This window comes from Bombus impatiens, unplaced genomic scaffold, assembly GCF_000188095.3.
Source record: "Bombus impatiens unplaced genomic scaffold, BIMP_2.2 scf_0203, whole genome shotgun sequence".
Taxonomy (NCBI): domain Eukaryota; kingdom Metazoa; phylum Arthropoda; class Insecta; order Hymenoptera; family Apidae; genus Bombus; species Bombus impatiens.
In genome coordinates this window covers 1,634,812-1,646,145 of record NT_176622.1, presented here as the reverse complement: position 1 = coordinate 1,646,145, position 11,334 = coordinate 1,634,812, and the positions used below count along the sequence as shown (strand labels likewise).

The following is an 11,334-nucleotide window of genomic DNA, read 5'->3' as shown; positions in this document are numbered from 1 at the left end:
TTCAGATCAATCAAATCCACAAACATTAAATAATTATTACAAATGTACATAAAATATTTGTAATTGTTAAATTGATCATATTGGTACTGTAATCGTGTTTCGATTTTAAGTTTGATTGAGAGTACTTTTCTTAATGTTATCTTGAGAATATAACTTTATCTTCTAATACAAAAGATTAATTCGTAACTTGATCTTTCACTTCCATTTACAATTGAATTACTTTCCGTGTATATCTACTTTTTATAGTAATATTACCCTATTAAACAGCGAAAAATTAAATTAATATCTTCATTATTTCGTTATTTTATGTGGCATATGACACTGTATAATAATTCAACTGTAAATTCTGAAATATCAATATTAGCATTTAAACAATTTTAAACTCACTGATTACATGCGTATATAATAAAGAGATAATATTGTATTTAACGCATTCGTGACGTGATCCACTATACATAACATGTGCGGTATCAACGGATCACATTATCGTGACGTGTTAATTTGACAAGAAATGTTAGAAAATGGAATAAAAAGGGATTGGACAGAATTAATATGATATTCTTGTATTTAAAATGTGTTAAAACTAAGGAATGCTTTTACAGGGTTTTATTTTTTATTCAGTTTGCGTAAGAAAAGGTAAAACCTTTTGTTTAAATATTAAAACTCTATATTAATAAATAAAGATATAAATGAAAATAAAAATATGATGCATTTCACATGTTTTTCATTTGCCCACACACGAGCTCATGGTAATACAGTTTTTAATCATAATCTTTTTTTTCATTCCTTTATTAACTTCTTCGTCTTTTATATAAGCTCGTGCGCTCACTCATTTTTTAATTCCATTAGTAAACTCCGCATCTGTTACAAATTCGTAGATTCCACTTTTGGCATACTATAATAAATATTCTGCGATTTAACGAAGAATTGGATTAATTTAATTGTAATAAAATAATTGTTGAGCTAGGTGGAAGAGGTGGATCTTGTAGAGACCTCCCAAATGTTTTACTTTTTTTTATTGTAATTTATTCTAGATTTTAACTGATTTAATAAAAAATTAGAATTTGTTGGAAATAAACGAGGGACGTAATCAAATTTTAGAAGGATATGAAAAATGATTAAAATAAAGTAATTAAACACTGAAAATGAGGCAATTATATTCTTAGATACACATTCACATTGTTTATGTACACATATAATAGATAATCACGAATGTAAATGAAATCATTCTTTAACATTAATGGTTTAATAAAATTTATGCTATATTGTAAGTTGTTTTTGATAATAGATATATTCATAGGTTTACAAGCATAAAAAATTACCGAATCACGATACATAGAATGGGTGAATCAATTTTAATGATTGTAACTCACTATCCATTTATTACTAACAAATTTGTGTATATAATGTATATTCAAGTAAATCCTATTAAATTTAAATTACAATTTTCTATTACAGAAAGTATTTTTATATATTTAGCTAAATCAATCACTTACAACTGAAATATAATGAAATGAGCTCAGAGAAGAGGATATCAAGAATTTTACAGAATTTATTTATAAAACTTGATTTTATACTTGGAAGTATATATTGTAATTCATTCAATTATCTTTATGTCAACCTTTTCCACCAAACTAGCCAATTATCAAATACGTGTAACTACTCTCCTTAAATTTCGAGGCAATCAACATCAATTTATTTCAATATATCTTATAAAATTACTGATCTTTTTCTTGATGAAATTATACTTTAAATTTTAAGTTTTAAGTTAACAGAATTAAAATTAACACGTAGTACTATATATATAATAACTATATTCAAAATAAAGAGATGATATCAAAGTTTGTCAAAGCCTAAAACATAAAATACGAATTGATTTATGTGAATAGTTATCATAACTTAATGGAATGTTGAATCAGTAATCTGTCCGAGTTGTATACAGTTGTGATGTGGAATGCCTCGTTCGTGATCATCTTAATTATGTTCGTATAAGTACACTAGAAACGGTAATAATTTTGATGAACGAATCAATGAAAAACTGATGATATAACGTACAAGTCGATAAAATATAATGAGACAATGAAAAAATATTTGAAATAGACATTATTATAGTTTACTTACATGTTTGTACAGATCCAACATTTAAATTCGAACATTAAGCAACGTATGTATACACCTTTCTGTAATTGAATTGATTAAAACAATGTTAAAAATAATAGTAGTTATAATAGAAAATTAATAATAAAATATAAGATACTAGATAATTTTTATACAAACCTATCTTCTGGCGTGCGTGCCAAATATTCACGTTCGATTAAACCTTCAATACGTTTTTTAATTATTACAGGCGACGGCAAAAATCGACCTCTTAATTGTTCTGTTACTTCTGTTACAAGTATATTATGCTAAAAAAAGAAGATAAAATATGGAATAAAAGAGCGTAAAACATTGGAATAATTATAAATTACAATGTAATTAATAGTGATACTACATACAGGCATACGCTTCCTGTCTTTCATAATACGAACGATAGCTGCTTCTATCTCGTGCTTTCTATCTTCATCTACTTTGTTACGAGTTTCTCTTCTTTCAGGTTCTGATTCGCCTTTGGCAGCTACTGTTTGAATCTTCACTCTGAAATATTATTAAATAAGTTAACAATTACCGATTATGATATATTTTAATGCAATTTTAATGTAAGGATACCTGTGTAATTTACTGGTAAAACTGTCATTGACACAAAAATAGTGCGATGGTTCTATTTCCTTTGTACGAGGATGTTTTAATAACACTCTTTGCGTAGCTTTACCCATCGCGAGAGATTGTAATGCTCTAACCAAGTCTCTCTCTGGAATATCGGTTTCACCTTGAATTTCCTACGCAACGTTTCATGTATTGTATAGATAATTGTGAAACATTAGGAGTCCGATGTAGAAGAAATAAAAAATAAACGCTACTATTCACACTGACCTCATATGTCAATTTTTCTCTTTTGTTGAAGAGCATTAAGACACACATTTGATAAGTTGATACTTGGATTATGTGTTTCCTCGTGTTTCCACAACTGCTACTACGTTGGCTTAAAATACTACCATTAGTGGATATTCCACTACCATACAAACTACCACTTCCATTACCAATAGAACTTGAAGATGATGGTGTATCTAAACCACCGCAACTACTTTCTTCCCTTCGTGGTCCGTGAAATACAGCATTCAAGTCCGCAGAACCTAAAGGGATTATATTAATCTACTTCAGTGGGTCAAATAAGAGACAGTAAGAGAAAAGATAGAATGATGCTAGTTAACTGACCTAGTTGTGGTTGCAACGTCAACTGTCGACCACTGTGTTTAGCAAGATAAAAACGTCGGAAAGCATCAAAAGCATCTCTTGGGGCAGCTGGCATGCTACACTTTGGAGTGGCGGATTGTGTCGGCCAAAAGCCTGTTGTTAAAACTCTTACACTTATATCCACTCCATGTAAATTTGTCTGTAATATGAAAATTGAAAAATTAATTATTTATAAAATTATTATAAGTATTTTGTATGTAACTTACATTAGATGTAAGGACGTGATCTTTAAATTCATCCATAATAGTGTTACTGACTGTTATATCTTTAAACATTCCTTCCAATTTTGATGTGAATTGACACCCACATTCAGTCTAAAATATTATTTATTAAAAACGTATTGATATTATATTGTGAATACCAGTAATAATAAATTGAACAGAAGCAGGAATGTTACCTTAAGTTTGGATATCATGTTTTTTTCGCTGTCGTCAGACACAGATTTATTTAAGAGAAGGCGTTTAGCTAAATGCTGTTTATAATATCGCTCAAATACATCTTTTTCCTGAAGAAATCTAAATAAAACCATAGTTTTATCCAAGATACCTTCAATTTCCTGTTCTGTCATCTAAAATGTATTATAACAAACATTAATGTTATTTACACTTACATTATTAATGATCAGAAGTTAAGGTGCAAGATATAAAGCTTGTATTTCATTTGTACAAAACGATCCTTTGTAGAATGATGAAAAAAAATATTTATTAAAATTTCACGGTATTACCTACCATGAGTACCTATTTATAGAAATACAGTTAACATAACTAACCCCTTTAACACCTTTTTTCAGCTTGTCATCAATGAAAAGTGAAAGATATTCTGGACTCTTTGTATTTAAATTAAGAAAATATTCAAAGTCAGACGCTATCATTTGTTTATAGTTCTTATCATTGTTAAACGAATAATGAAGAAAATGATCAAAACGGTCTTTTAAATCCAGCAAATTCTGAATGAAAAGAACGGCATTCGTTGTCGATTCATGTTCTTCTTGAACCATGGCACGCCCTTGTTCTTTAAGAAATTGAGAGACACAATCGCACACTGTACGCAAACCATCCAAAACTCTTGAAAATAATTTGTACATGCAACCGAGATCTTCGGTTTTCTGATTTTTGAGCATGTGTACTACACCACTATTTTCCATCTATAAATAAAAAAAGTAAATTGTTCTAATTTGTCACTTTATATGATAACACAATATATTGTATCAATAGAACGATATTTATACCTCAACAATAGTTTTCATATGAATTTTAATTAGTTCTTCTTCTACAACTTCGACTATTCGCGGTTCAGTAGATTCATCTAAATAATGTTTTGCTCTTTCTGATTCTTCACAAATTCTAGCTTCAACCTTTTTAATATATACTGATGCGCTATTTTCTGCCAAAAATTTTTGAGATTCCATCTAAATAAAAAACAGAAGAATAATGTTACATAATATTAAATTAAATGATGTTAAAAAATATAAAGAAATTGTCGTACTCTATAAAATTCAGCACTTTGTTGTAAAAAAGGCCTTTCAAAATCTTCTTCATAAACTTGACGACTGTTAATGCCAAGTAACATTAACATTTGACAGGCATTTTTTATTGCAATACGATCTACAACTTCTCCCCTTCTTTCTCTTGCTACCATACCTAGTAAAGTTTCTCGTAAATGATCTCTAACACATCCATATCTGACCACCTAAAAATGATATAATTTATTATCAATAAATCTCCAATTACTTCAAAAGCTGTTGAACTAAGTAGCAAACAGTTACCTGATCTCTAAATATGATAAGTCCCAAATTGTACACATTGTCCACATCATGTTGTTGCACATATACTCTGTCCATATACATTAAAATATCTCTGATCATCACCATAGATGTCTGGTGATCATTCCAAGCTTGATTTAATGTTTGAAGAAAATTATTGTGAAGAGATCTTAATACATCTTCTCTAACTTTATTCTCTAGATGATGTGTTACAACTTCCTTTAAACCTGTATACAAACGTTCCCCATATTTGTGAAGAACCATAGTATAAGCATTTCGATAAAGTTCTTCAAAACTAAGCCCTGAATTATTTTTCTTCTGAATTTCTTGAATAGCATTTTTCAGTAGAGCCCAAATACTTTCTACATACTTTTCATCCATAGTTGTCTAAAAATAAAGCAATAGATGCAATATTAATTTGATAATTGCAAGTCAAGATAAATAATGTCTGAGAATTAGAACTTAATGAAAAATTAAAAACTAGACAAATAGAACAGATATATTGGTTTTACTAAAAAAATTCAATAGGGTACATCAAATTATATAACATAATTTTTAACATTAATGATCACAACTAAAAATATATGTATTATATATATTATTGAGATACTTTATGTTAATTGTTTGCATTTTTTCTTTAGTATTCTGTATATTTTAATATAAAGTCAAAATGATTCTTTCATGAATCATTTTTACAATACCTTTATCGTATAAAAAAAATGTAATATTAAATAAATAATTATGTTTAAATCATAAATATTGTATTATTGCTTGTATAAATACAAGTTTTATGCTTTATTGTTTCATTAGATAGAAATGAAAAAGTGACAAACAAATAACATTTTCTAATCAAGTACATACAATATAAACTATAACCACAAAGGGACATATAAATATTTGACATGATAACATAAGTATCAAAGTATTGTTTAAGTAATTTTTAGTATCATATTGATTAACACATAATTTAAGTGATATAGCTTTACAATCACAAATTTAGTGGATAATAATCACAGTTCCAAACTTTAATGACAGATTAAACTGAAATTCATTAATAAACATGATAACATTGAAATATTTACATTTCATTGCTTTTTTCATTTGCCACTATAGCAACTGCCAATACATTCATCTCTATAATAAAATGTACAATATTACAATGCACAATTCTTAAGAGAAGAAATGTATTATTACACATTGAAATACAAAATGATAATATTGCAAAGAGAATCAATTGATAAAAACGCAATGACATTTCTAAATATGAATTATTATAACTTTTTATAAGTTGACATGTAATTTAAAAGAACAGGTTACCAAAATATATATGTATATACATAAACTAGAACAACGTGCGCTTATTAGTTTATATATAGAACTGAAAAATAAAAATATAAAGGGAAAGAAAAAGGAAAGAAACAAAATGCGAGAGCGAATAAATATTAAAGGGAAAAAGAACGAAAACTAAAAAAATAAAAACAAACGAAGTTACTACTCACCGGGAAAGCACGTATGCGCATTTTGCTTTCTTTCTTAAGCATAGCACTGCTCTTCATCATGTCGAATTTCTAGCTGGACGAGGATTCTTTTTAGAAATGCTCTCTTCCTGATGCTACGATAACGTTACACCGTGTGTACATTGACACCAGTTAAACGTAGAGAGCATTCACTTCTTGTACAAGGTAGGAATAGCCGACGATCGGCTATCGTACGAAAATACGATCACTCATCCACGTTCACGTTGTGTAGGAGAGCCGAAAATTGTGTTGTTATCGTGGACATTTAAGTAAAAGAAAAGAAAAATATACGCGATGTGTCGTGGAAGAGGGGGTTGAGAAAAACGAGAGATTCAGAGAAAGACAGAAAAGAGAGAGGGGGATGGAGAAGAGTAAAGAATGCTCTCTTTTTTTTCACCCGGCAGGTGAAAATAGGGGATAAAATACTTAAGGGTTAAAGAGTGGAAAAAAGGAAAGAAGGCGAAGACGAGAGAGAGGAAAATGTAGATAAGGAGGTTGAACAAAGGTGAAACGGAAGGAAAAGAAAGAAAAGGAAAAAGAATTCACGCACTCCTGTCACGAAGACGATGAATCTGTCAGATCTCAATAATACACACGAATTTTCGCTGGTTTTTTTTTTACCACGTTAACGTGATTGTTGGTACGTTCTCAGCGTCTCTCGAGGCATAGTGAATTTAGATTGTGAAAACTTGAGTTTTCATCCTATGGTCCGATATAGGGTACACAATATATCAGTCACAACGATATGCTCCATGCACATGAATCACGAACACTGTTGTTACTATAGATTCGCCCATTACGAATTTCATTATCCTGCCAACGCCGTAGAAAAAAGGCTATCGTGTTTTATCGTTTTATGTCGTACATAAACGTTATACATGTCGTTTTATCTTCGAATTTCCCAAATTTAATAATTACATGTAGGACAAAGAATATTTACAATTTAATTTGTTTAATAAGCTTGGAAGCTACTCGCGATTACAAGTGGCTCACTTCAGATTGATAATACTCTTGAATTTGTTTCTTGAGTAGAACCAATCGCGTTATTTTTAATACTTATATATTGAATTTATATGTATATATAAACCTAGATTTAAATACAATTTTATTTGACAATATTAAGTTATTGGAATAATTTGACAAACCAATAACGATTCAATATTTTAAGACGCTTTACATGAACTATTTTATGCGAACGCCTGCCCCTCCACTTGTAGACAGCTACTTGTTATCGTAGTTTAAGAATCTAGAATTATGCTGATAACATAAGAAGTCTTCTTAAAAAAAAAGCTGCTGTTGCAGAAAGAGCTAATATATGGTATTTTTTAAAACATGATAATCATTTATAATTTCTCATTATTTTATCGAAGATAGACTGTTTAATTTATTGTTCAAAAATAATTTCAGTCAGCACAGAATATAATAGTAAGTGCTTTTATACCAACACGTACTTAATATGATGTATTTGCGAGTATTATTTGCATTGACCTTGATCAATCGTATATATTTATAAAATGCAAATCTGAAAGTAAAGTTGCTAATCATTGATGTTTAATGGATTTTTGTCTTAGACCTATTTAAAAATAGTCACAGAATAATTTATGTACATTCATACAATAGAAATCATATTAATTTTAAAAATGTTTATTTTGATTGTTAATGAACCTTAAACGTTTAACAAAACAAAATTTCTTCTGAGATGATTGCTTATTTTAAACTTTAAAGATTAATAATATTTTCTTTCGAAAATATATAATTTATGCATGAACATGCTTGAAAAAGGAGCATAATTGTTGCATTTAAATTTTCGAACGTAAACATTATTTACCTACTACAGTACAAACTCCAAAGATAATAAAGAAACATAGATAAGGAGTATCATTAATATGATAAGAGATCATATGCTATTAATGTAAAATTTCATTAGTACTGATTCAATCAATCTTAAATTCATTACATTTATTCAGTTATTTGACATTTTAATATGTAACAAATAGAAATTGTCACGTTTAAATATTGTGACAGTTTAACATACAGCATAACCTACACGAATACAAGATATCTAAGGAATATATTTGGAAGAAATAAAAAATATGGATACGTTTTGATTTTCATTGTTATCGGAATCTATCAGGAAGATTTGTTGTAAGTTGTATAAGGTTCATGCGAATAGTAAAAATACGAAAGTGATTAAGATTATTTGGATAAGGCTGCCATGTTTTTGCCCCACCGTTTTATTAGAGCAAACGTGCAATTTATAAGAAGCGTAGCTTATATCGGATCGGGTAGTAACTTCATTGCTTTCTCACGAATATTATCGCCAAAAATTTCTCAACCGTTTGATAATCCAGCACTTCTGTTCGCTAAGACATTTAGCATTTCCTCTGGAATAATGACGAAAATAAAGGTAAGCAATCAGTAAAGCTATGTAACTGACATCTGTTAACGTCTATATATACCTATATACAAATATTTTTTTCGTATAATACCTACCTTTCCTATATGAATTTTAATTAATTCTGATAACATTTTCGGTATTCCAATAGTTATTTTACATTATTTTATCTATTCCAAGAAAGAAATCTTTTTTATGCGCAAAATAAATACATATAATAATTTTTTTTGCATAATTAATTTTGCATTATCACAAGCATCCTATCTTTTTTAGGCTGGACCTGTTGTTGATATCTTGGGTGATGAAATGACAAGAGTCATTTGGGATTCTATTAAAGAGAAACTCATTTTACCCTTCTTAGACATTGAACTACATACCTATGACTTAGGTATTGAAAATCGGGATGCTACTAATGATAGGGTGACTGTAGAATGTGCAGAAGCTATTAAGAAGTATAATGTAGGAATCAAATGTGCTACTATTACTCCAGATGAAAACAGAGTAAAAGAATTTAACTTGAAAGAAATGTGGAAAAGCCCAAATGGTACTATCAGAAATATCTTAGGTGGCACAGTCTTCCGTGAACCGATTTTGTGTAAAAACATACCAAAACTAGTACAAGGTTGGACTCAACCAATTATCATTGGTAGACATGCTCATGGAGATCAGTATAAAGCTGTTGATTTTGTGGTACCTGGCCCAGGTAAACTTGAAATCACATGGACTGGAGATAATGGGAAAAAAATTTCACATACAGTTCATAGCTTTAAGGGATCTGGAATTGCACAAGCTCAATATAATACAGATGAAAGTATTTTAGCTTTTGCTCACAGTTCTTTCCAATATGCTCTGTCAAGGAACTACCCCTTGTACCTTTCCACAAAGAATACCATTCTTAAACAATACGATGGCAGATTTAAAAATATTTTTCAAGAAACATATAATAAAGAATACAAAGATAAATTTGAAGCCAAGAAACTTTGGTATGAACATCGCCTAATAGATGATATGGTAGCATATACAATGAAGAGTGAAGGTGGTTTTATATGGGCTTGTAAAAATTATGATGGAGATGTTCAATCTGATTCTGTAGCACAAGGTTATGGATCTCTGGGTCTGATGACTTCAGTTTTAATTTGTCCAGATGGACGCACAGTAGAAGCAGAAGCTGCTCATGGTACAGTTACAAGACACTATCGTCAGTACCAACAGGGAAAGGAAACTTCAACAAATCCAATTGCTTCCATATTTGCATGGACAAAAGGTTTACTCCAACGTGCAAAGCTGGATAATAATCAAGATCTTAAAAAATTTGCAGAAACATTAGAATCTGTCTGTATTAATACCATTGAATCAGGTTTTATGACAAAGGACCTTGCAATTTGCATTAAAGGCATGAGTAACGTTACTAGATCTGATTACTTAGAAACATTTGAATTTATGAATAAGTTAGCAGAAAATTTGCAGAAGCAATTAAAATGACTGCAATATCCAAATCAAACATCAAAGTATTAACTATACATGGGAAAAATATTATTACTGGTTATGGGGAAAAGAGTTGCATCTATTTATATGTTAGATTACAAAGATGGAACATAATGATATGAATAAAAGTAAGATTAATATATTGCAATTGTGATTTTTTATAAAAATATATTCATCAATTTTAGTTTTTTTACTATATATGTATATTTAAATCTACATTTGAATATTTTTAAACAAATTTTAATTTTAAACGAAATCAAATCGTTTTTCTTCACACTCTCTCTTATGATACCAAACCCTTTATCAAAATACCTAAATCATCGTTACTTGAATACGTACTTCACGTCATAGTTAATATCACATAAGCATTTTTAATTATATAATTTTTATTCAAATATATCGTCGCTCGTAAATAAGACAACATTAAACTATTAGATATAAATAACAAAGGCAATAACGTTTTATAGCAAATATCAATTAAATAAGACAAAAAATTCAGTACACTCTTCTTTTAACCTCCAAGATAAGATGTGTATATTCTTCTTCTCTCTTCCACCCTTTCACTCTTACATGCGCGTATGTATGTAGTGTTATTAAGGTATTATCATTATTATTTTTAATTTTACTAATTATCAACTGATTATATCGAAACGTCTTACCTTATGCAACAGAGACCTTAATAAATTTATATCCTTTAAAGATATAAATAATGAAATTAACTATATTTAATAAATGAAAAACATATAACTTAATGATATAAATATATATATGCTACATATATAAATGATCAAAGACAATCTTACTGATTTTTACGCATTAAGAAT

At 29.0% G+C, this 11,334-nt stretch overlaps 2 protein-coding genes across 5 annotated transcripts; one reads left to right on the top strand and one right to left on the bottom strand.

Annotated features, from left to right (window-relative positions):
* Positions 1–547: 547 nt before the first annotated feature.
* Positions 548–7,676, bottom strand: LOC100748689 (cullin-3). 3 transcript variants are annotated; one of them, XM_012383090.3, is made up of 14 exons: positions 6,613–7,676; positions 5,117–5,500; positions 4,837–5,040; positions 4,580–4,759; positions 4,121–4,495; positions 3,749–3,919; positions 3,558–3,665; positions 3,313–3,490; positions 2,971–3,230; positions 2,707–2,876; positions 2,496–2,634; positions 2,278–2,405; positions 2,122–2,180; positions 548–895 (listed from the first exon to the last, which is right to left on the bottom strand). In XM_012383090.3, the coding sequence occupies exons 1-13, from the start codon at positions 6,670–6,672 to the stop codon at positions 2,156–2,158; spliced, it is 2,382 nt and encodes a 793-aa protein (XP_012238513.1). In that variant the 5' UTR covers positions 6,673–7,676; the 3' UTR covers positions 548–895; positions 2,122–2,155. The 3 variants fall into 3 exon arrangements, with proteins under 3 accessions (XP_012238513.1, XP_012238514.1, XP_012238515.1); XM_012383091.3 differs by having other exon boundaries at positions 691–909; positions 6,613–6,672; XM_012383092.3 differs by lacking the exon at positions 548–895 and adding an exon at positions 941–1,997 and having other exon boundaries at positions 6,613–6,672.
* A 763-nt stretch (positions 7,677–8,439) lies between these two features.
* Positions 8,440–10,703, top strand: LOC100748810 (isocitrate dehydrogenase [NADP] cytoplasmic). Of its 2 annotated transcripts, XM_012383089.3 has the most exons (3): positions 8,623–8,775; positions 8,872–9,037; positions 9,299–10,703. In XM_012383089.3, exons 2-3 carry the CDS (start codon positions 9,023–9,025, stop codon positions 10,505–10,507), a joined length of 1,224 nt encoding a protein of 407 aa, XP_012238512.1. In that variant the 5' UTR covers positions 8,623–8,775; positions 8,872–9,022; the 3' UTR covers positions 10,508–10,703. The 2 variants fall into 2 exon arrangements, with proteins under 2 accessions (XP_003487886.1, XP_012238512.1); XM_003487838.4 differs by having other exon boundaries at positions 8,440–9,037.
* Positions 10,704–11,334: the final 631 nt, after the last annotated feature.